The 26,105-nt window shown below is 36.0% G+C and overlaps 1 protein-coding gene across 2 annotated transcripts in view; it reads left to right on the top strand.

Annotated features, from left to right (window-relative positions):
- B4GALT6 (beta-1,4-galactosyltransferase 6) overlaps nucleotides 1-26,105 on the top strand; it is a 30,488-nt gene that overhangs the window by 690 nt on the left and 3,693 nt on the right. Inside the window, exons 1-8 of one of the 2 annotated variants that reach the window (XM_066562705.1) lie at nucleotides 457-539; nucleotides 15,176-15,292; nucleotides 15,649-15,762; nucleotides 19,938-20,062; nucleotides 20,554-20,670; nucleotides 21,489-21,676; nucleotides 23,901-24,023; nucleotides 24,860-24,961. In XM_066562705.1, the coding sequence (XP_066418802.1) occupies nucleotides 15,193-15,292; nucleotides 15,649-15,762; nucleotides 19,938-20,062; nucleotides 20,554-20,670; nucleotides 21,489-21,676; nucleotides 23,901-24,023; nucleotides 24,860-24,961 (869 nt within the window). In that variant the 5' untranslated portion in view covers nucleotides 457-539; nucleotides 15,176-15,192. Of the gene's footprint in view, nucleotides 1-456; nucleotides 540-15,175; nucleotides 15,293-15,648; nucleotides 15,763-19,937; nucleotides 20,063-20,553; nucleotides 20,671-21,488; nucleotides 21,677-23,900; nucleotides 24,024-24,859; nucleotides 24,962-26,105 lie in introns of those variants that run through there. The other variant, XM_066562695.1, reaches the window with a different exon arrangement.

The following is a 26,105-nucleotide window of genomic DNA, read 5'->3' as shown; positions in this document are numbered from 1 at the left end:
GCGGGGGCGGCGGTAACGTGCGCGGATCCCGCATCTTTGTTCTGCTGCTTTCAAACGCTCTAGAAGGTTCATCTGCCATCGCGAGGTAGGTGGATGCTGCCCTTGCTTCTCCGGCTGGCAAAGCGAGGCACTGAAGCGGCTCAGCGTTTCGTCGTGTTACAGTGGTATGAATTGGGAAAGAACTGCAAAACTGCTGGAGTCACTTAAATGTACTAATCTTCCAGATTGTTAGTAACTGCATTAATAATAAAGCCCATGTGAACAAAAATGAAGAACCAGTTTGAATATTTGTTTTTACTTCTGTCAGAGGGATCTCTCTCTCTCTCTTCACAGGTTTTACAGTTTGGTAACTCTTCCACTTCTGAAGGAACTACTTCAGAGGGAGACAAACCCTCTGATTTAGAAGAAGCTTCATAAAGCAACTGCTCAAGTTTGTTTCTAACACAAACCAAAAAAATTGCTGGTTTCCTTACTTCGTTCTTCTGCTGTTACTGGGAGACCATCAGGCTTTCTCTCAGTGGATGATCCTTTTACAACTGGTTAGCATTACCCTAGAGCTAAGGCCAGTGATATCCTGTATGGTGCTCTGTGGGATTTCTTTGTGTTGTGTTCCTTGATTAGGGAACGTTTTCCTTTTTTTCCCCAGGGAACATTGCCACATATTTCTGCACATCTCCTTGCTTATCAGGTGTTACCTAAATACTTGCCAAATCATCTCTCTCTTCATCCTTAGTGCTTAAAACTTCTCTCTGCAGTCATGACTACAAAATATCCACACTGATGTGATCACTGAATATTCAGGAATTGTTTCCTGTTGATTGTGTCTTTATGCTGTTTGGCTCCCTCCTATTCACTATCTCATATTTAACTTGTAAACACTTTCAAGGTGCAGTTGTTGCTTCTATACTTAAATAGTTCTAAATAGTCCACCTATCATTCTGTGGTTTTTCTTATGTACTTCCTACAATATTGACAAGTCTGCCAATTATTTTTTTAGTTCAAGTAAATACAAAAAAAATACTAGGAAATATATAATATATATAGGGTTAGAGTTCAGAACTTTCTTGTTTGTCTGTTTTCCTGCTGAAAGGGATCTGATGTAGTCTTCCAAGTGAGAATGATGCTGATGTCCACTTAGACATCTTAGGTCTTTGAGATGCTGGTGCAGGGCACATATATAAAGTAGACTTTAATTGCAAGTAATTGATACATTATTTAAATAGCAGAGTGCAGTTTATACATCTTTGTAAGTGAAACTTGTAACATCTAACATAATGTATGCAGCTGTAGTTTTACTTTATTACTTAAATGTTTCTTGCCAATGGGTACTTTGTTAGGAAGAACCTTGTCTCACTAAGCAAGGCTTATGCAGTACCTTGCTCAGAATCAGAGCCTTTAGTGATGAGACTTTAAATTTCTGACTTCATCTTTCTGCTCAGCTGTTGGGCATTACATATCTTTTCAGCTTCCTTTGTACCAGGAATGAAATGAAATCAATGGTATGTACCAAAAGTGTTCCTGGGGTAGGTTAATTAGATCTGATCAACCCTGAGGGAAAAAAGAATCATACTCAAACTAGTCTCTCTTGTTGTCTCAGACACAAATACTGTAGTTGGCCCTTCAAGATGTGGTTTAATAATGCAAAAATCTTGGGTACTTACATGAGTTTGTGAGATTACAGCTCTTTCCAGCCACTGATCAATGCTGTGCTGCCCTAACTGTACCCACTGGTGGTGTGAACTCATCCAGCTTAAGTCAAAACCAGGCAATAATGAACTTATTCCTTGTCTGTGGCACTTCTTAGGTCCATCTTGAAATGCTGCTGTCCTGTGCGGGTCTGAAAGATCCTGGGGAAGAGAATATAGAAAATGGTGAAGGGCAGTAGGAAAGTTTTACATCTCAGCCTATCAGCCTGCAGATGTAAAATGCTGATTTCCCAGGAATTGCTCCTTAAAATGTTACTGTGTGGAATGGAGAGAAAGAAAGTCAGATATTATCTTACTTCCTGGCAGTATAGTGGAAATGTAAGTTGCAAGAACAGAAGATTCTCAAAGCACTTAGGAACACCCAAGTTTACAGGCAGATGATTCATCTAATAATCTTATGCTCTATGCTCATGGCATTTGCATATTGTGATAGAATAGAATATTTCACTGTACTTGCACCTTTTTACTGTGTGTAATGAAATAGATGCATCTAAGTCAAGGCTGAGTGTGTGTGTGTGTGGAGAGAAGGAAAGCTAAAGGTTTCTTATTGAAGCTCAGCTACCTTACCTGTTAGCTGCTTTTCATTAAAAATGTTCTGCATCTAAGTCATAAACGGTTGGGATCTGTTGTAATTTATATGTAAAGATGTGTTTTACTGAAGATATTTTAGTTCACCAGAACATTTTCTTCCTCAACAAGCTACAAGGCACAATGTCAGAGACAAAGAAAATACTAATTGTGTTTGGGAACTGGAGCTGCTCCATGGCTAGCTTCTCTTTGTGGTAGTCAGAGGAACTGAAAAGAGAGGGAGAAGTTGGACTCCCAAATGTTTTATAGAGCAGCAGTGTACTGGAAGGTGGGAGAGGAAAAATACATGAGTTATGCAGCAGAATGGTTTTGTGAGATGTCAAAGTTGACTAAAATTTTGAATTCTTATGGGCTAATGGAGTGGGAGTCCCCCACAGTAAGCAATTCATGGCTTATCAAGGGAAAAGACATCTGCACATGTAAGCCTTTAGCACTGGAAGAATTCTCAAAGAGGTCACTATCACATTCCCTTTGTCCTTCAAACTATTTAGAAAATAGAGTTACTGCTTTTTTTTGACAAAACTGCAAATTTTGTAACAAATGGAGTTTAGATCAACTTGAAGTATTGACAATTTGTTTAGAAGAAAGAAATTGTAATTGCTTATATTAAGGTATTTAATTATTTGTCTAATATTTAAAAGTTTTCATTTGCACCATAATTCCAGATATTGCAATAATATCACTGTTCTGTTTTTGATAAGACCTCTCAGAATGTTAGTTCTTTGGGAAACAGAAGCTTTTATTATTCCATGTACTTCAGAATACAAGGGGAGGAAAACCACATTTTCATGTTTTCAGATGTGGTTCTGTGTTTTGAGATGAAGACATATAGTACTGTAATTAATATAAAAATATATGGTTTAAATGGTTGAGAAGAATTCATACACTATGTTGGGATTGTTCATGTGCCTGCTTTTCCCTTTCCTGTAAGCACAGATGATTGGATGAGGTAGAGGTGATTGCAACCCTACCTCAGCACCCTGGTAGTCTTTTGATAGTCAGAGAAGCTGAAACACAAGAGCAGATTGATTTCTAACTATTAATTAGAGAAGACAACTATTTTTCTAATTTTAATTTTTCCTGTTTAATTCAGTGGATGTTTCAGAGGAAAACCTTAATAGATAGGATGGCAAGTTAAAATGGTCAAAAACATTTAAAATGCTTAAAATTTAAAAGAAATCATTTAAATGTTTAATGACACTTCTGTGAGATAGTCTCAAGTATTTAATAAAAGCAGATAAGAGGTGCTGCTTCTCCAGAATGACCACTTTTGTGACAGTAGTTCATTTTGTGCTTCTCTGGTTAAAGCAGAAACTGAAATTTCTGATCTTGAATTACTAGCCTGTGATTCTGCAATTTCATTGAAAGTTGCAAATATTCATGTATTAGTTAAAGGCTGAAGAGGCTAGATAAGACCAGGAATATTTGGCACCAACATGGGGATTTTTTCAGTGTTATAGATAAAAGTAGTAATAAAAGGGACTCAAATAATTTATGTCTGGTCCTGACAGCCATCCAGAACCCATTTGTAGGTTTGAGTTTACATCGTGGAAAGGATCTAAAGATTAGGAGAATAAGACAAATTAACAAGGCAATGGTGACCAAGGGAGAGCATTTGCTGGTCTAATTTCACTGCCAAACCAATCTGAGTATTGCAAGAGACATTTTTTTTTCTTTTTTTCCTGTTTTTCCCATTTGTTCTCAGCATTATAACTGAAATTACATTGGACAGATCTCAGAAAATGATCTCTTATTCATCCCTGGGTTATTCCTTTCTGTCTTGTTGCAGCAGAGAACCTTTGCCAGACTGGGAGGAAGAGTATCTTAGAGCTCTTCATATTGTAGTTGATTGCAGTCTAGTTTTTCAGCCAGAGAGTGCTTGAGTACTGGAACAGGCTCTCCAGGGAAGAGGTCATAGCATCAGGCCTGACAGAGTTCAAGAAGTGCTTGGACAATGTTCTCAGGCACATGGTGACATTCTTGGAGTGTCCTGTGCAGGGTCAGTAGTTGCACTCCATGGTCCTGATGGGTTCTTTCCAACTCAGCTCATTCTGAGATTCTAGCTTGTCTACCTTGGATGTAATGACCTATGCAGTTCAAATAAGAACTGGTTATGAAACAGTGCAGTGATCAAAGAAGATGCAGTCTGCTTTGACATCAGTAACTGAGAATTGTGAAGGGTGAAATGAGTTTGAAGAGGAAAAAACAGCTAATGTTTTCTCTCTTATGGTCTTCTGCTTCTTTTATTAAAATCTTGCTGCTTTTTTGTCAGTCCTGACCAAAAGGCAGCTGTGCAGCTTGCATGGAACTTGGAATAATCTCTATTGGTTTTATATAAATTATATTATATTATATTATATTATATAAATCTATTTCCTGTTCTGTTGCTAGTTTTCGTAATAGGAAGAATGATATCACTCCTTTTTGAACTTGTGCAGAAATAGAGAAGAGTCCTGAAAATGCTATGAGCAAGATAAATGCTTATCATGGCTTTCAGGTGCTGAGCCCATAAATATGGGCACAGCCTTTGTGCTGGTATTCTTTGCTCCTGGCATCTGTGGCAGTTGTGGCATTTCTAAAGACTTGCTGTTTGATTACAGAATAATTTAGATTGTCAGGGCCACCTGGAAGTCACCTGATCCAACCTCCTGCTGAAAGCAGATCCTACTGGATCAAATTGCTCAGTGTCGTGTCCACTTGAGTTTTTGAATAAATCCGGGGATGAAGATTTTGCTGTCTCTCTGGGAAACCTGTTCCAGTGTCAGACAACTGTGAGAAAATTGTAATATGTAATCGTAATATCTCACCTTATGCTCATTGCCTTGTGTCTTTTGACTGACTACTTTCAAGTGTTCAATTTAGTCTTCTCTTAACAAGAATACTGTATCGCTGAAGACAGGAAAAAAAAAAAAAGTACCCTGCTCTTAGCCATTTCTATTTCAGACTGAGCAAACCCATCTATTTTAGTTTCTGCTTGTACATAATATGCTTGATTTTGGAAGGTTTCCTCTGGACTTGTTCTGGTATTAATATTTGGTTCTTACTGGGATGTCCAAACTGGACAAATATGATTTTACAAGCTGAAGAGACAACAGTTGCTGGTATGGATGTGCTGGTTATACTGTTGCCAGTACAGGGCAGGATACTGTTGACTGTGCTTGCCACAATGATAGGGGGCTGGTAATACCCTGTCTGAGGGTTTTGTAATAGAGCCTCTGTATAGGTTTAATGCAGATCTAGGGCTGCAGTGAAATAGGACTAATATAACTTGCTTGTCTCTCTGTCTCTCGTGCTGTGTGGAAGTATCTGATAAAAGGCTGATGAGTTTTTGCAGGGTGTGGTAGATGTTCATGTTAGTATTTTTCTTTCCCTGTTATTGCCTTCTTTTATTTCTTTCTAGGGAATTATTATCATGGGTCTCTTACAAGTTTCTTGAGTAAATGAAACTTGTCTGTCCCATTGTTTTATAATTTCTGCAGGGAAATGCCTGTACTACAGAACTGGTTGTTGTTTGGGAGCTATTTTCAGCTATATTCCATTATTAAAGTTCTCCTGTTATTAAAGGCTTCATTTGGAGCAGGAGTACTTTCATTAGTTGCAGAGGTCTTCTTCTTGCTTGCATTGCAGTTTTTCATGTCACTTCCACAAATTACCATCAAATTCTTTACCTGTGAAATTGTGGTTTACTTTCTGATTAATAGGGACTTTTTTTCTCTTGTGCAGAGGGGAAATGGAGATTTAAACACTCTGCTTGATCTCTGATTTCCAGTGATCAAATGTTCCTCAGCATTCTGACTAAGCGCTTGAGCTCCTTGAACCCACTGAACACGGGCAGTGTCATGGGTACATTTTCTCCCTTGGTCTGGGAGGTGCAAAGACTTTTCCATTATGTTGGCCCAGCACAGTCATTCCTAGCACTTGATGCTGAATAAATTATTGTAGCTCTGTCATTCATGACTGTCTTTCACTTTTACCAACAGATTAACTTTGACTAAACATGCATATTTATTTCTGAATCAGTTCTTCTGCATTTTTATCTGATAATTTTCCTAAAGCCCTTAGGTATTACTTGTTATTTGTCAGGGAACTTGCCTGCATAAGATTTCAATCAGTATACATTTTGTGATGTTGTTCTTAGTCAGAAAACAGAAATAAGCCAGGTACTTATGGTGTGCAGCTAACTTCACAAGGACAAACTAATTATGAGACTTCATGTGAAATGAATTTTCACTTTAGCCAGTTATTTGAATGCATTCTTCTCATGGGTTGAGAAAGAGAGATTGTATACCCTGGGGACATTTATCTGAATTGTGATGCCTTACTGACAGGGCCAAAGCTTTAACCATTTCCACATCTGTCTGTGGTGAAAAATAGCTTATCTACTGGCTTTTGATAAATAAGACTATTTCTACAAGTGACTATTTTTACTTGCTTTTCTATAGCTCTTACTCTTAGGTAATCTTTTGTATTCAAATTATGCAATCGTATTATGGGGAGCAGCATGAAATAATTATGCTTTGTGTGGGATCCACTGTGAGCACAGTGCAGAGATTGGTTTCAGGACTTTAAAATACAAAAGATGCTTTTTTGCAAGGTATTGCCAATGGTCAGTTCACTTAGATTTGTGCTCGTCCTTCTTTACCTTCAGTTCCTTGTGTGTTTATTGAATTATTCTACCGCTTACTGTGTAATCAACTAATAGCCTGAGAGGATAGAATAGTATCAAATATGTTAGAAGTTTTATTGAACATTTTATCCTTTATTATGCCTAAACTACTGTTAGAAAAAGAAATTTTGATTCAATTTTTTCACTGTAAATGGAGATCCCCTCATTCACTGTCTCCCAATAAACAGTGAACTGATATTTATCCAATTCCTCAGACTTGCAGTCAGAGGACTCATCCATTGACATATCCACTGTTGCAGGGAATATACAGAGGTTGTCTGAAGTATTAAAAAAACAATTTGGAACTTCTCTGTTGCAGCTGATACAGATTTGTCCATCTACACCATTTGAAAGATCACTGTTAGCCACCAGAAACACTGGTAGCTTTTGTTTTTCTCAACAGATTGAGGTGATTTATGTCTTTCTAAGATATTTTTCTTATAAGGAGGTATACATATACAGACTCAAATGCAGTCTCCCTATCCCTCTGAAATCAGATTGGATTTATTATTATTTTACAAATAGTGCAAAACTGCCATTGAATATTGAAAAACAAATGAAATAAAGAACATATTTCAAGGCATAAAGTTTTTTCTTTTTTTATGCTGTTGTATCTGTTTTAAAAACAACTTCTGATTAACAACAAATGTGTAAAAATAAATACAGTGCTAAGGAAGTTGGACACTTGCAATAGTATTTATTGATGTTTGTTGTAGATTTCCATTTTTAAATAGGAACCAGTTTACAACAGTCTTACATTACTTGGGGTATTGTCCTTCACAGCTAAATTGTTTAATGAATCAGTTTCACAGACTAAAGTCATTATACTGCAGAAAATATTCTAGCTCCTGGAATTCTAACTGTTATATTTCAGAAGCAATCTCAGCAATCTATTTACTGTTTATTTAGATTAATCATAGAATTTAATCTTAACACTTCTATGTTAATTTGCCATGTGTGAACTCTGCCAATAGCGTATTTCTAACTCCAGTATTGCTGAGAACAATATCCCGTAACCTTGTGGTAAGAAGAGACCCACGTGGGACTTGTTCTAGAAATGCTCCCATGAGATGATTCCACATTTACAATTACTAGTGGAGACCTTTCTTTTAACCTGTTTGAATCTATACCAATTTTTATGCAATATGTTGAATGTGCTTTTCAGAAGTCCCATGAAAACAGCTGTTGACTAGCAGATGAGTAACTTCAGGGGCAATGGTCATTTGTCAAGACCTGTTGCCTGTAAAGCCATATTTACTGCATTTGGATCTTGCAGAATCCATGGGTTCTCTATGAAATATTTCCTATCTGAGTTTTTCAGCATTTTTTTCCCTCAGAAAGATCAGTGAATGATGTTATAACTGCTCTGATAGATTATCTTTTTTTTTTTTAAGAGGCATGTTAACTTTTTGCTAATTGCTTTGAAAATATTCTTGACATAGTGCTTTTTTCCATGTTGTTGGGTTTGTTTGGCCTTGGATTTCTGGTTTTGCTTTGGCAGAATAAAAGCTGCATTTGAAAATCAAATTTGTGGCCTCCAAGTCTGTCCATTTTTGTTTGGCATTTAAAAATAATTTTTGGTAATAATTAATACTCTTCTATGTTTTTAAAGTCATCACATTTCTAACTTCCTAGTCCTGTTCAGAATGTCAGTCATTGACCCAGTTTCAAATTCGCTTGTCCTGTTGTATATTTTACTACATTGGTTTCTTCTAAGTGCGTGGCATATTTTTCTGTGCTTCGGTGTACGAGTACAGCATGATAACTTACTAAGTTTCTATATAAAAATAAGTCTTGTGCTTTTCCTGTGAAATTGTGGGATGATAAACTAAAGCAGTATTGTGAGAAGTGCTTTGATTTTTTGGTGTACTGCTTGGAAGGAGCTTGATTCCCTAATAAATCTGTGAATGATATAATTTTCTTTAAAAAAAGGGGTAAATAGTCTTCAAGTGAATACTTAAATAACAAAATGCCATCTGATATAAAACACTGAGCCATTTTTACTTTTTTTTATACTTTTAGAATTCATGCATTGCCCCCCCAACAGTCTAGCACATAAAACTATTAATAACTAGTGAGCTATAAAAATTTGAGAGAAAAAATGATTCATCTGATACTTTTAATATGTCCTCTGAAATACAGGATGATGTCTTTAATGCCGTAATGTGTGTTATTAGAATAAGTTTTAAATAATGCCCTAAAACTAGCACTTTTGATTATTGACATGTGGCTGTGTGTTCATGGTTGCTGATGCAGAGCTGGATCAATTGATAGGAAAACTTCATCTGAATTAGTTATGAGCTCTGAGCTGACACTTGAAGTTGTTTGAGATGGAACACAGTATAGTATTGACTCCAAGGTGTACTATAGGTGTGTGTTGTCTTATATTTCTCACTGCACTTTCCATCTGATTAACCTGTAAACTGTGTGACAGCCTGGATTCTATGTTTCTTGAGCCAGAAATTCTCTTTCTTACTTATTATGAACCATGTACAGTGAAATAAGAAGAATATGAATAAAATTGCTTCTAGGTGTTACATTGTTAGATGTTTTCTTTGGTTACATGTGAAATTTTGCCTTTCTGGTTTATGCTTTGCCTTGCACTGTGACAGCGATGGTTGGTACGAATGCAGAAAGATGAAAGTAGATGAAAAATCACAGATTAGTTGAGGTTGAAAGGGATCTCTGGAGTTTATCTAGTCCAACCTCCCTACTCAAGAAGTACCACCTGGAGCCAATTGCTCAGGCCCTTGTCCAGGAGGCTTTAGAATATTTCTGAGGGTATTCTCCACAACCACTGTGAGTAACTTGTGCCAGTGCTCTGTCCCACTCACAATATAAAAGTGTTTCCTGGTGTTCAGATGGAACATCCTGTGTTTCAGTTTGTGCCCACTGCCTCTGGTTCTGTCCTTGAGCACCACTGAAAAGTGGCTGGCTCTGTCCCTTTTTGCACCTTCCCTTCGTAGACATTGTGTACATATACACCTGCGCTTTGTACACATTAATGTGACCTCCTGAGCTTTCTCTTGTGGGCTCAGCAATCCCTGTTCTCTCAGCCTTTCCTGACAGAGGCGATGCTTCACTCCCTTTGTCTTCTTCATGGCCTGTTTTTGGATGCTCTCCAGGATGTCCATGTTCTCTATTACACTGTGAAGCTCAGAGCTGGACACTACACCAGGTGTGGCTTGAACAGTGCTGAGTGAAGGCTGTGAAGGACCACCTTGACCTGCTGACAGCATTCTTCCTAATGCAGCCCAGGATGCTGTTGGCCTTCTTTGCAGCACACAGCTGGCTCATGTTCCGCTTGATGTCCATCAGGACCTCCAAAGCCTCTTCTGTCAAGCTGCTTTCTGGTTGGATGCCCCTAAGCATATTTTGGTGTCTGGGGTTGTTCCTCCCTCCCCAGATGCAGAAATTTGCACTGTTCCTTGTGAACTGCATGAAGTCCATGTCAGCACATTTCTCCAGCCTGCTAAGGTACCCCTGGATGGCAGCATGGCCCTTTGGCATATCAGCTACTTACCCCTCTTTTGTGTCATAAATAAACTTTGTGAGGTTTTGTTCTGCCTGTCATCCAGATTATTAATGAAGGTGTTAAACAGGAATGAACCTGGTATTGACCCCTGGGCTACATCACTGGTCACTGACCTCACCTTTTGGGCTTGGTCAGTCAGCTTTTGATCCAGCTCACCGTTTGCCTAGCCAGCCTGTACATCAACAGTTTGTCAATGAGAGTCTTATGGGATACAGTGTGAAAGGCCTTACTGAAGTCCTGGTAGACAATGCCCCTTGCTCTTTCCTTATCTATCTTCACCAGAGAAGGTTCCCAGTTGGTTGACTGTTTCTGATGATTTTCTTGTCATTTATGTACCTGAAGAATGGTTTCCAGGATTAGCTGCTCCATCACTTTCCCTGGGATCAAGCTGAGGCTGATCAGCCTGTACTTCTCTGGGTCTTCCTTCTTGAAGATAGGAGTGACATTTGCTTTCCTCTAGTCTTCAGGTATTTCTCCCACCCATCACGATTGATCAAAGATGGTCAGGAGTGGCTGTGCAATGACATCTGCCATCTCCCTGCGCACTTGGTACACCCCATAAGGGCCCACGGACTTAACCTGTGCCCTGTTTGCTTAATTCTTCCACCAAGGGCAAGAGTACAGCTTCCTTGCTCCAGACTGGTCTCAGGGAGTTGGACTTTGTGCAGAGTGGTCTTGTTAATAAAGACTGTGAAAAGGTGACATTCAGTATTGCAGACTTCTTAGTGTGTATCTTTCTCACTGAGCATGGGTTCACGTTATCCTGAGTTTTCTTCTTATCACCTCTGTACTTATGGAAATGCTTCTTGTTGTCTTTGACATCCCTGGCCAGACTCAGTTCCATTTGGGCTTTAGCTTTCCTAACTGCATCCCTGGATGCTCAGGTATTTTTTCTGTATTCCTCCCACATTCCCTGAGATTACTTCCTCCCACTGAATTATTTTTGTGTTTGGTTTTTTTCACAGGAGGTCCTTGTTCATCTATGCAGGCCTCCTGGCATATTACCCGTTTTCATAGTTGTTGACATGGATCTCTTGTAAGCTTAAAGGATATTGTCCCTGAAAATTACCCAGCTTTCTTGCCCCTATCTTCACTTGAAAGCTTTATCCCATGGGACCCCACCACACAGATATTCGAAGAGGCCTAAGTCTGCTCTCTTGAAGTCCAGGGTTGTGAGCTTTCTTTTGTGTCTTCCTGCCCCATGGATCCTGAACTTCACCATCTCATGATCTCTGCAGCCAAGGCTGCTTTTGATCTTCATATCCCCAGTGAATCCCTCCTCCTTGGTAAGTATGAGGCTCTGCAGATTACTTCCTCTCACTGACTGGCACTTGTGGCAGGAAGTTGCCATCAGGGCACACCAGGATCCTCCTGGAGTTTTATCTGGCTGCCTTCTGCTGTCAGTCATCCCCCACCGCACTGGAAGAAAAGCTGTGTTTCTGTTGCTGTTTTGGCCTGTGAGGGTTTAATACTTTGTTGCTGTTGCTGCTGGCTGGTGTGACACCTCAACTGCACTCTTTGTCACAGCTCTTTGCCAACCAACCTGTTCCAGTAGATGAGATTTGTTTTTAGGACTAAATTAATATCTTTGATTTTTGCCTAATGTTTTAGCTTCTGATGTAATTAATTGGCTGCTCAAGCATCTGCTGCTACCTAAGCAGCTACTGAATGATGGTGGAATAAACTGAGGAGATCTGAACTCCTTGTAACTGTGATTGTGCTGCAGAGCCAGGCAGTGGGAAAAAGACTGCCCAGAAAGGACAATGTTTCATTCCTCATGAATTCCTGTGTTATTTGTGTAAAGTTGGATAGTGTGTTGACAAGCAGCTCAGCAAGAAAGAGGAGGTAGACTACAAGAATTACTTGATAAAAACATGACAAGGTTGGATCTTCCTGGCAGCAAGAGCAGCTCTTGCATACTTAAGCCAAGGTGGCAGCAGGCTTTACCTGGTTGGGTTTTTTCAATTTTGTCTTTTCATGATGTCTATTTTGAGACAAATGCCTTTTCTAACTTTCACAAAGGTCTTGTGTGTTTGTTCAAATTTTCTACTCTGTGTCAGAAGGGGTAAGTACTTGACTTAAGGGAAGATGTAGGTGCTTTTGCAGAAAATCTTATTTTTCCAAGGTTTATGTCTACATTATCTGGACTGCAGTAACATTTCCCATAAAAATTGAGAACATTTACATGGCCTCTTGGTTTTATTGTGGACTTGTTTGAAAATTCTTACTCTCCATTCTTTACTATATCAGGTTCCTAAGACTTTTGCCCTTTTTATTGTTTCCTCCATTTCACTCCAGGGGAGTGAGCAAGCAACTCAGTTGGGACTTAGCTGTTAGCCACATTAACCTACCACACCTGGTTTATGTGAATTATCCTTCTATAAACCTGCTGAAAGCTCTATAAACCTTCTGCAGAGTTAAACATTCAAGTGACTTTAGCTTTTGGTATCACATTAAAAAGAAGAATAAAGCACACAGTCTTCCAGAGATTAGCTCTGAAATCAGTATTTACTAACAGATTTATATTAAAAAACCCGCTTTATTTTAATGTTGAAATAGGAAAATATTGATGAGAAGAGCTGTACCTATGGGATCTGTACCTATGTATCTAACTTACTTGGGGGAAAAGATGATACCAATTTAAAATATATTAAAGTTTGTAGAAAGAAATTTTTTGTTATTTAAGAATTTTTGATCCTATTTGAAAGGCAAATATGCCCATGGTTTTACTTTCAGGAAAACCTTGAATTTTGAAATTGTTTGTTTGAAGGTAAATAATTGTTCTTGGAGGAACAAATCAAAATGCCTTTATTTTGATTCCAAAAGGAGGAGGTTTCTTGAGTAGGTAACTTCATTTATGAATTCATGAATTGTACAGATTCCTTGAAATGCTTAGTAGAGACACCCTAAAACTCCCAGTATCTGAATGGAAAGCTCCAAATGGAATGAAACAATTGGAACCACAATGTGGTACTTTACATGAATTGGGTTAAAATTTTGAGAAGTTTTTGTGTAAATTTTGTGTAAGGAAATCTGAATATTATCTGTTGTCTTGAATCCTGGTAAGACTCTTTCTTCTGGGATTTCCTACTTGTTGTCAGGCCAAGGTTGTAGCTTTTTTTTGTTTTTTGCTTCTGTTCTGGTGGCCAGAAAGTGTTAAGAGTACTTCACGATTGTAGCAGCTGAGTAACTTTTACACTCATGTAAACTCTTGTTAACTCATGCAGTTAGTCATGCTGGCCAAGGGTTTGAGAATTACATGCCATGCATGGCACCTGGCATGTTCAGAGCCTCTCTTTTAGCTGTCAACATTCCTTCTTTAATAAAGAGTTCTTTGAAAGCAAGGACAGCCCCCTCAGTCATTAATTTAAAAATTAAGACATTATTGTAGGACTTAGAAATATTTTTCCTTGAAAGATTAAGCTGTTTTTTTATCTCTGTGGGTGTTGGTAGTATTGTTTGCTAATGTGGTGGAATTAACCACTGTGTTTTCCTCTGGAAATGCCCCCAGTCCCTCATACACATCTCTCTGTAGCTCTGGACTCACTGTGTCGGGCTATAAGACATTATTGGTTGATCTGGAGTTACTCGTGTCATGCCACTGGTGCTGAGTCATCTGATGGAGTTCCTGACATAATTTTCTAATAATCTCTTTAATAATTCCTGAGATAATTTTCTTTAATCTCTTTACTTATTTTTCATCCCTGGTATGTTTAGTTCTTGCCCCCAAAGATGCAGAGCATTTTTTTGTTGTTTGGGTGGTTACGAGTTACAGGGAGCCAAATATTCCCCAGACAACTGAGTGCTTAATGTAGGTGAAGTGAGAGATGATCCCTTTGACCCTCTTTGCTACCTTCTGCAAGGGACATTTGTCCTTCCCTTTGCAATATTTTTTTAGCTCTTTGAGTCCTGAGTAGGCATTTGCTCACTCAGATATAAATGCAGCTTCATTTCTACCTTACTAACTTCTATTGAATACAAAGAAATGTCTTGAGATCGTATTTGGGGCTTTGGGTGCAAGACTGAGACAGAGAAATATTTCATGCTGTTGTTGTTAGTGAGTCACTTAATTACTCAGAATGTTGATTTACTCACTCTTGATGTCTATAATAAATATTTCATGTATAATTATAAAACATTAATACTTTGAGATTGGCAGAGATTTGTAACAGTTGTATAACAAAGCAGCTGTTTGGAGTGAATGAATAAACAGTACAATTTGACTGGAAGTTGTGTTAACTAGCGAGTAAAGAAGGAACCATTAGATGGGTCTAAAAGATTTTCTAGACTTTTTTTTGTCCTATATTTCAATTACTTTTTATAGATCTATATATGAGACATGTATCTACATATGAAAATGTTTTATTGGTAAATTAAATTTTCTTGTCACTCTCAGTTGCTTTTTGTTAGTTAAAGAGAAATGAAAGTGTCATATAAAATGTGTATTGATAGTCTGTAGTTTTTGGGTTTGAATAGAGCCATGGTTATGAATCCATTTTATTCTTTTCTATTGTTGCTGTTAGTTTTCACTGTGTGGACCTTCATCTCAAAAAATTATTGTTCACTGACCATGGATTCAGACACAGTAAAAAATGTTGAACACATTGTAGATGTATGTTAGAATAATTTGGAAATGTAATATTTTAATACAAATTCAAAATTGTTTTTTTGTTTTATCAGCAAACACGTATCTCTTTATGGTGCAAGCTCGTGGTATAATGTTGAGAGAAAATGTAAAAACAATAGGACACATGATAAGACTGTACACTAACAAAAATACTACACTGAATGGCACAGGTAAGAATATTTTTAATGTATTTTTTAAAAGACCTCTTTTTTCAATTTTTAAAAAAAGCCAATCATTAATGACATAGCTCGATTATGAAAATTTAGACCCAAATCCTACTTCTCTGAAATTGGAGTCAAGGTCAAATAGTTACTTTTTATCAGTTCACTTCAGTAGGAAATATTTCTATTAGCTATAACAAAGATACTTGTATTTAACCATTATTCCTCTAGAGTAATAAAATGCTTTTAAAATCATGCTGCTAGGAATTTGTTAACTAAAAATTAATGCTCTCACCTGCATGATGATGAGTTACAATTTCAGTGGGTAACATAGGTTTTTACAAAAATCAATTCTTCTTTTTAAGATTATCCTGAAGGAAACAATTCTAGTGACTGTGTTGCTCAAACAACAATGTATCTTCCAGAGAACTTCACCTACTCTCCTTACCAGCCTTGTCCAGAGAAACTGCCTTACATGAGTAAGTTTTAAAGTGACCTTAATGTTTATCTAGTAAATTAAATTGTATTTTAAACAAAACACAGTTATTTTAATATAAAATATAATTGTTAGGAGTCTAAATATATAAAAGAAATTAATGAATAAAATACATCTAATAATGCACAATGATGCTTAGCAGAAGCATCCTGTAACTAATTACCTGTAACTAATGTGTTACTGAAATTTTGGTCTCTATTAATCACCTTTACTAATTTGAAATAATTGAACTACTGATTTGTAAGAGAGAAAATGTCACATAGTTTCTGAAGTTATTTGTAATGCATTCCAGAATTCTAACCTCTTGTCTTTTAGACACCTGGCTTAATCTGTGGGCTGTCATTCAGCATGAGCAATTAATTAAATATCTAATATAGCAGTTCAGACCCATATCATACCAAAACATGTTGCTGGCAGCTGAACTGAAATCTGAGCAATTTTTTTTCAAAGAAAAAGAGTGGATTTTATTAGGATAATCTAGATTCTATTATAATATGTTTTTGATCCCAACTGAGATTATCTGTTGAAGAAAACAGGAACAGTGCATGTTACCTGTGTTTCTTCTCAATAATGTCAGATTCTAAGCTTTGTTTTATATTTTAAATATACAGACATGGAGCCAAAAGTGTGGAGCAGTTGCTGTTGCTTATGAAACTAAATCATATAGAAAACTGTCTTAAGCCAGGTAGTAATCAGCCCCATGGTATGATAATATCCTTATTTCAACCTCTTTTCCTCCAGACGTAGGGTTTGACTTTCAAAATCAGCTTTTTGGATATTATAGAACATCTAAACAAATAAAACCAAATTATTTCAATAGCAAATTGTTAGCTACTTTTGGAAACAAAAAGTTCAGCAAATGGCAAATCTGGATAATCAGAGAAACAAGATGTGATGTTTTTGCTGATTGAAAAATGTATATAATTAGTATTTTTAATGTCACTTGCAGGGTATCTGGCAGTTGGAATTCTGTCAGATTAGTTCAAAACTAAGTAATTCTACCAGTAATTTCTCTATAGATATCCTTGTTGCTGCTCTGCTTTTACCACCTTTTTTTTGTTGGTGGTGGTTTTTTTGTTAATAATTGTTCTGTACTTCTTCTATCCTGTTTAATTTAGTAGAGAAATAATTATTTTAATAGAAAATAATTCACTGAATAAGTTGCTTTTCAACCAAGGGATATGGGTTTCCCTTTTTGATTTCTATGTATGATTTTTTAATCATCATCTCTCTTTCTAATTATAATCTAAATAAAACATCTCTGAAGATCTTTTACTTTAATGAAATGTTGTAGGAAGTGTGAGATAGCCAGGCAAAAAAGAGTGTTGAATCGTGTATACTTTGACATGTTTAATTAGTCTAAGGTTATTATAGAAGTCATCGTCTCTTCTTTGCATCAGCTTGTCAAATTTATATCATGGAAGGAGCATGGTAAAATCATATTTGTTTTTATTACATAAGTACATAGGCTCTTAAAATAGGAACAGCTATTGCCTTTGTTGCATGACTCAGTAGAACAGGTTATAACCCACTTGTTGGGCAGTGCTGTTGTAATTTGTAAGCAAATCAACTTTTTTTTGATATAAAGCAGTGCAAGAATCTGTCTGTCTGTTCCTTTGGAGATAAACTGATAATCCCAACCTTTCTAGACTGCATAGTTTCTAAAGCTCTTGTCATTCCTGAATTTTTGCACTGTAGACTGTCCTTAATTCGGTTTCTTTCTAAAGTATCATAACTGGCTTAAATCCCGGTTACAAAACAAATTCGTTTTGGAAATTTTTTTTTTTTTTTTCACACAGCAGCAGTTAATACATTCCAGGATGAGATCTTCTGGTTTTGTACAATTACATTGTGGTGGCTCATATTAATGTGCAATCCATTACAAACTGTAAAATTACCTGGCAGCATAGCCAGATATTGCTTGTTTTGTTGTGCATGCTTCATTTTTCCTTGAGTAAGAAACCATCCTTTACTATTTTAAATTAATTTTACTTTATTGGTTTCTGTGTCTACCTCATTTGTTGAATTAATTTTTTTTCTGATTTTCTTCTTCAAAATGTTTTTTACTTTCTCAGCTTTCTTATTTTGTGGGTTGTATAAATATGTTTTATTGCAGCCTGCTATGCACTGATGGAACTAGTGAATAATAAGAGCAGTTATTTACAGAGATGCTTTCTCCTGCCCCCCACCAGTGACAGGGGAAAAAATGCTGATTTCTATTCACTCATCTCCTCTGTGCTTTTGGTAGTACCAATACTTCAGGTTTTATTATAGCTTCTTTTTAAACACTCTGGATGGAATTTCATCATGTCCCATGGAGTTAGAAGCACCCTTATCTAAAGGCTTTATCTAAATACTGTTCTACCATTTGATGTTTCTTTCTAATTTAAACTCTGTAGTCATCTGATCACATCTGAACTTTTCTCAGAATACTGAGGTATCTGAATCACATCATGTGCTATTTCCTTCCCTTTCTGGTGTGGTAATTGACCTTTATTTATCTTTATTTTTCTTTCAGATTCTGTATTTGAACTGAAAGGCTCTTGTTTCTTTTCTGTTTCTTGCTAGTAGAACTTGATTTTTAAAAATTTAGTTTTTAGTTTTAAAAATTTTATTTTGTACATGTTTATATACTAGTCCTTTGTTGATTGACCTTGATTCTATATTTCATAAGATTTCTTTTTTGGGTTTTTGAAGAGTTTCAGATGCATTATGATATTCTAAGCTTATTTTTAAATAATTATTTTTATTTTTATTATTTTAAATTTTTTATTTAAATCTCTGTAGGACTAGCTTGTTCTTGTGTCTATCTATACAGGTCTTTTAGCAACTGCCAGATTTCCTTTTTTCCTAAAATAATTAAATTGATATGGGTTTCTTTAAATCTTCTCTTGAAATAGCTCCATAGTGTACTGTTGTTGATAATTTTTCACCTATGATTTTACATTAAAAAAGGTTGCCTTCTTCATATGCAAGTAGTACTATATTTAATCATATCCCAAACTAAAATAGCTCTTGCAGTATCTTCTACGTTCTTCTGAAACTGATAGTTATTCCTAGTTTGTTCCAAAAATTTCAATATTTTCAAAAGATTTACACAACTAGTCAATTTGGTGACACAAATGGTCTATTTGGCACAAAAAGGATCTTTTGTGTATGGGAGAAAATGGAGTGATTTTTGGACTGACTTTAAACCATCCCTCACCAAAATACTTAACTTTGTGGACAAAAATAAGAATAATATTTTATGGTGTTTGCCAGAAAGTTCTTGCAAGATTTTTATGTGATGATTTAGAGTGTAGTAGTTGCTGAAGAAAAACTTGAACTTCTGGTTAATGAGTATTACATTAGTCTTCTCCCCAGATTTCCTTGCTTCTTTCTATTGCTTTTGAGGGTATTTACTAAGAATCATTATTTCCAGTGTTGAACTTTTTACACATGCATAAGCTAATGACTGACAACTTTCAGCTGTCAACTAATGTTAATATTTTCTCATAGTAAGTACTAACCTGATTTATTTCCAATTGTGTTGTGGTCTTTATTCAATAACTTAATGAATTTCACTTTCATGCCTTTTCCAAATGCTTTTCCTATTGCGGTCATTAGTTCTACCAATGGTAATTCTCACATCCTGCCCATTGGTATGAATTGCTTTGAAGCAAATATTGGTGAATTAGTGGATGAAGTCTCTACATGAAATGAGCATATAATCTAAAATTTAAATTGAGGAAGTTTGTTGAGGGCAGTGATGATACATTTTCCTTTAATGTGGAAGTGGAGCAGGAAGGCACCCAGAATTTGAGTAAAGGTTTAGTAGTGCAGGTGGTGTAAAATAGTTAACAGTGGTACTTGAAATGAAAGGCAGCCCAAATTTTCTGTAAGAGATGCAGAATTTAAATTACTTTGCTTGTTCTGTGTCCTTTGAAATGAGTATTTTGTTTATAGGTTTCATGGAAGGAATGTTTGTTTTTGGAAACACTAAAACTTCATTCTGTAAGAATTAAAGATAAGAAGGATAGTATTAATTGTTTCTTTTTTTTCTGTAGGTGGTATAACTACAAATTTCTGATGCTATTTGTCCATATTTGATATTCATTGTAGCATTATGTCAATTTTCTTAATTGAAATTAATATAGAAGTTTTTTTTCCTTTCTTTAGGAGGCCTTATTGATGTTAATATGAGTGAAATTAGTTTTGATGAAATTCAGCGACTGTTTTCAAAAGATTTAGACATTAAACCAGGAGGACACTGGAAACCAAATGACTGTAAGCCACGGTGGAAGGTTAGATGCTGATTTTCTGTTTTGGTTTATTTTTTCTTGTTGGTATATAACAATAAATTACCATTGCAAGCACTGTCTTTGGTGCTATATATGTAGTATCTTATAGTATTTGTAGTATGCCATCTGTGCTCAAGAAGAAACTCCAACTAGGAGAAAAATTTGAAATGGATCATCAAGAACTTTTAAAGGTTCATTAGCTGTAATTACTAAACATTTAATTATATGGATGCAAATCTGTCCTATGTGTCTGTTGCTTGAAATATAACTAGAAGCAAGTGAACATAAAAGGAAAATCTTATTTACATTTTACTCAAATTTTTTTTCTTAATTATTTGAGCAAATTTTCAGCACATTTTCCTAGGGGGAACCAACATGTAAAACACTGAGCCAATTTAAATGTAAAAGTTGAAAAGCCATAGGAAACTTGATCTATATTGAAAAATTAAAATTTTAAAATGCTGATATAATAGATTTTTTTTGTTTTTCTGAAGGTGGCTATCCTTATTCCTTTTCGGAATCGTCACGAGCATCTTCCAATTTTTTTCCGTCATCTGATACCAATGTTGCAGAAGCAGAGGCTGGAATTTGCCTTCTATGTTGTTGAACAGGTAACAGCATCTACTTGAAAAGTGACTTTCAAGATTCCTTACTAAAAGGGGTTTGATATTCTTACCAAGCTTTGGATGAATCCAGAATTTAAAAATTGTTACTCTACTCTTCTACTCCTTTAAATGAAAAAGTAAAGCTCTATTTCCATTCCTCATCTTGAGCAGTGGCCAGATACACAATGATTTTCTTCAAATATAGGCTATATAAGGTAATATAGAGGTAATAAGATGGCCTCTTAGAATCTATTGTAGTTGTAAGTTTTCAAGGCAAAAAAGTAGGTCAGCAGCAGCGTTCCTCAGGGCTCAGTTCCAGGGCCTTACATTCCCTGGATGCAGGAGCTGAATGCACCATCAGCAAGTTCCTGATAATATCCAGCTGGGAGGTTGTGGCTGACTTTTAAAGGATGGGATGCCTTGCAGAAGGTTCTAGATAAATTGGAGCACTGGGCAGTGATTAACGGGATGAAATTTAAGAAGTCAAAATGCTGGACTCTGCACCTAGGATGGAGTAAAGCCAGACACAAGTGTAAACTGGGAGAGGAGTGCCTGGAGAGCAGCCCTGCCCAAAGGGATCTGGGGGTGCTGTTTGGCAGCAGGAGCCAGGCTCACTCCTGGCTCACAGGAGTCAGCAATGTGCACTGGAAGCCAGGAGGGGAAACCCCATCCTCGGGTGCAGCCAACCCAGTGTGAGCTGCCCGTCAGAAGAGGCATCATTGTCAATTGTGTGTGCGTGTGTGTTAGAGTATGTTTTTCTCATAGTAAGGAATTTTTTGTCTCCTCTTGATTTTTACAATGTCTCCTTTGTTTTCTGTGTGAAGACGGGTACACAACCTTTTAATCGTGCAATGCTCTTTAATGTTGGCTTCAAAGAGGCTATGAAGGATGCTGTCTGGGACTGCATAATATTCCATGATGTGGATCACTTACCTGAAAATGACAGAAATTACTATGGATGTGGAGAAATGCCACGCCATTTTGCAGCAAAGCTGGACAAGTACATGTACATGTAAGTAAATAGTTTTATTCACATTATTTCTTAAATACGCAGAAATATTTAAAAGTATGAATTTTGTGACACTATATACACTATACACTATATACACCTGTGACATTATATACTATATACATAGGTGAAAACAACAAAGCAGCCTCCTACCATGCTATTTACAGAAATGAATAGTTAATAAAAGAAAGATTTAAATTTAGTTTCTACATTTGATGTGTTACTAATTAGAAGATAATATTTATTATTTTCAATGTTGAGCTTGTTGCAATGATGTTGGTCTCAAAAAAAAAGGCTTTGTATGTCAAGGGGGAAAATCTTACCTAACTTACTAGAAATGATTTCTGGCTACAAAACCACTTCTGCTGGCTGTTACCAAAGAAAAGCAGAAAATCTGCAGCAAAATATCACAGGAATAGTGTCTTTATTTTCTGATAAATGCACACTTTTATTTCTGTTTCATACTGCTTTTTAAACTGAAGATTTTCTTACTGCTAGACCATTTTTTATGTTGTCTCTCAGTCTCGATTGACATTGGGTGAATGTAGTGGGACCTGCACTTTTCTTACCTCTTTCTCCTCTGTCAGTTTACATTAATGATGTGCCACTTGCTTCTTAACACTCTGCTATCTCATGACATTCTTGGAATCACTTCACAGAAAGCTGCAGCCTATTGCTTGCTACATGTATGTATTTGCTATCCTGGACTTTATTTCTGAAATTAATCTACTTGACAACCTGGCCAATTAACAGATAAAAAACAATGCCTTGAAACCATTGCTCTGTGTCTGGACTTCAGGTTGTCAACCAATCAGCAGTTCAATATTTAAAGATTTAATATGTATTTAAAAATAAATAAATAAGCACCTATGAATAAATAAGAGATTTCATCTATCTTTGTATGTACTTATAAAACATTTAATGCATTTATATAATGTCTACATAGGTAAATATTCACAAAATTGATACATTTTGTATAAACAAAACTAGATTTATAAAATAAAAAATAACCTCAAAAAGTCCCATTAGCTGTCATATTCCAGTCGGTTTTGGTTTTGGTTGGTGGTCTGGTTTTGGGTTGGCAATGCCTTTTTGTTGGTTATTTTGGAGCTATGTATGTGGGTTTTTTTGAGAAGCAGGAGGGGGTTAAAACACCTGCTCTTTCAGTTACATGTTGAAAGGCAAATATAATTGCAATCTTCTCCACATGCTATTAAGATTTGGTTGAGTCCTGTGTTTCCACAGAGATCAGAAATTACTTTATTGTCTATTTCTATTTTCTTTCCCCTTTCATTCTGGAGTTATTCAGTGTGGCAATTGTGTCCTAAGCAATGGTAAATCTTTTTGTAGATGGTCTTAACTCCTTGAAGGTTCCAAATTTGGAAGTGTCTCCTGAGAGACTTTTTTCTGAAACTGTATGCTGCCTCTGAAAGAAAACTACTTTACTCTAGCAGCTTCTGGGTTAGGGATGCAAGTTAATATTGATGGAAGTAAATACAGATACTTAAATGTTTTAATTTTTTTTAGATTGACAGTGTTTGGAGGACTAGAAATCACATTGTCTGGGGCATAGTATGTTATATAGATAAGCTGTTCATGTTGGCCAACTGTTTATTGCTTAATTATATGTGTTAGCAAATACTTTTGCTTACTGACAGGAAAGCCTGTAGATCCTTTTGATTCAAAAGTTTATCTTTTAAAAACTGGAAAATGATTTTTTAAAATCAGCATGCCATTCACTGTTTAATATGTACTGTTTAACTGTTTCTCTTGAGTTTTAACAGTTCTGTAGAATATAGTAATAAATTGAAATTATTTAATTGATCCATTACTGATTTGTAATTTTTCATTAGATTAAAGAGGGGTTTTTCAGTTGAATAGTGTCAACATAAATAGTTTGAGGGCTTCACTTAACACTTCAACTATGGGTCTAAATCAGTCATCTGAAATTCCTGGTATACTTCTGTTTCATATGTGTGATACTAGTTGCAGCTACAGTTTAAGAGCACCTTTTATGCAAATCAGACACTACTGCAAACCTTTTGTTCAGCTTGCTGTATGTTACCTAATGCTGGCAATCCATGAACCAGTTTCCCTTGGTGAATACATTCAGCCCCTGGTCATGTCCTTAGCTTGAGGCTCTTGCTTTTATGGAAAGGTATTGTAGAAAGAGAGGCCTACCTATCAAAGTGCAGCTAACAACATAGAATTTGTCTTTTGTTTACAGCCTTCCATACAATGAGTTCTTTGGTGGTGTAAGTGGCCTCACAGTGGAACAATTCAAGAAGATCAATGGTTTTCCAAATGCCTTTTGGGGATGGGGTGGAGAAGATGATGATCTTTGGAACAGGTGAGCTTTGAGTGCTTAGGTCTTTCTGTACCATCCAACCTTTGAGACCAATTAAGTGCTTTTTGTTCTGTTCCTTGTTACATTTTTGTAATTTCTTTTAAATTAAAAAATTCTAGAAAGTTTGCTTCAGAAATATCAGAATGCACCATTTGAAGGAATAAGTATCATGTTCTTTTTCCTTGGCCTGGGGGCAACTAGCAGATTCTTAAGAGCTAGATCTTGTAACAGCAGATAAAACAACAGGTAACCATACTAAGCACATTGCATCCCTCTTACTGCTAACATTATGAAATACCATCCACAGACATGTAGTGTAAGCATGAGTTTCATGTCTTAGGGGCAGTGCTTGAGAGAGGGGTTAATTTGTGAGTATATTGATAATCCCAGAGTGGACAACAGACAACCCTGCTCATGGCATTGCCAACTGCTCGCAGTGAATGCGTCTAAACTGTTCTAACTGAGCTGTTGAAAGTGTCTGAATCATTTTTTTAGATAAAGAGCTTTATAGATAAAGAGGTTTTTTTAGAGTTTTATATATAAAGAGATATATTTTAAAGGACAAGTTTGTTTTTATACTTTTTTCTTGCTATTTCCATGCTTTTATGCTGGAACAAGCAGGAAATATTAAATATGTAATTATTATTATTATTTTGCACTTTGTTTTGCCAACTTTTTTAGTTGTTTGGTTTGGAGTGTTACAGGTTTTTTTGGGAAGGGAACGTCAGTGAACATAAAGACTTAGCTTTAAAATATTTGATGTATATTTTTCACTTTAACTTGTATGACAAGTTGTAAGAAGATATTTTTACAAATGTTTTTACAAATGTTCATTGCAGGGTTCACTATGCTGGATACAATGTAACGAGACCAGAAGGTGATTTAGGGAAGTACAAATCCATTCCTCATCATCACAGAGGAGAAGTCCAGTTTTTAGGACGGTAAGAAAAACCTAGAAATAATCAAATACTACAGCTAAAGATGTAAAATTTTTTTCTTGCATTCTTGCACACATATGAATAAGCAGTCAGTTCTTATCAGTGTTATTTCCTCTTTGGTGCTAAAATTTGTATTTTCTTAAATATGTTATGTTTTCTGTTCAGATATTTTTTTATTTAACTATGAGAGAGACTAAATGCATGTCAGAAGATACTATCATCGTAACCTTTGATCCATAATGTTGTTGTTCCATAATAGTTTGGGCATTAGTGCTGGCAGGGCTCCATTAGTTGGTTATTTTGGATATTTTGCAAAAGGAAGCAGTGCCACTAGGGTAAAGGACTCCTGCATGAAAAATGACCTTAAAAGTCCTCAAGGATTGGTTTCTTCCCTCATATTTCATTATTTTTTGAGATACAGGTCTTCTCATTTCCTGAGTGCATTGATTTAAACTTTTTCTTTTGGGGTTCCTTTCTTTTGCTACAATGATACAAAACACTTAAACTGGCTGGTATGTTCTGGCTGCCCTGGAATGGAATAGAAACCAGAATGCAACAGATGAACTACACATAAAATTTAGAAGGTGAAACACAAAATAAAGGGTTTATGATAAGTGTTTTCAGGCAACTAGAAATAGTGTTCAATTCTGTCATCTTTTTCTGGGAACATATTTTTTTCTCTTTTATTTATAGTTTTGAATTACGAAAAAAATTACAGACATGCACAGTAGAGATGAGTAAATCAGTTACAGGACATGAAAATGTATATATGGATAATAGGGGGGAGAAGAACTTTTTTTTCAATCACCTCAGATTTAGATGTTTGAAATGCAGGAGTCTCAAGAGTGAAATGAAAATAATTTCAGACATTTAAACGTATAATGAAGAATAGTGAAGATTCCTAAATCTTCCCTGAACTCCTTAGTTGAATTTTATAGCAAAAAAACATGAAGAAATTGAATAATTAAAAATCTGTTTTGTTTGGGACCATGAGAAGCTTACGTATTGAATGCTTCCTTTGTTATTTAGTCCTAATGTGAACTTGTATATGTGACCATAAAATCTAATTGTATTAAAAATCTTTAAAGCTTGTTTTTAAACCTAAGATAGGTTATTTGGTAATTTCAAGGATCTGAAAAGTAGTTTA

The sequence above is a fragment of the Molothrus aeneus genome, chromosome 1 (assembly GCF_037042795.1).
Source record: "Molothrus aeneus isolate 106 chromosome 1, BPBGC_Maene_1.0, whole genome shotgun sequence".
Lineage (NCBI taxonomy): Eukaryota > Metazoa > Chordata > Aves > Passeriformes > Icteridae > Molothrus > Molothrus aeneus.
The sequence above is the reverse complement of the archived record's forward strand: the minus strand, read 5'-3'. Positions and strand labels throughout refer to the sequence as shown.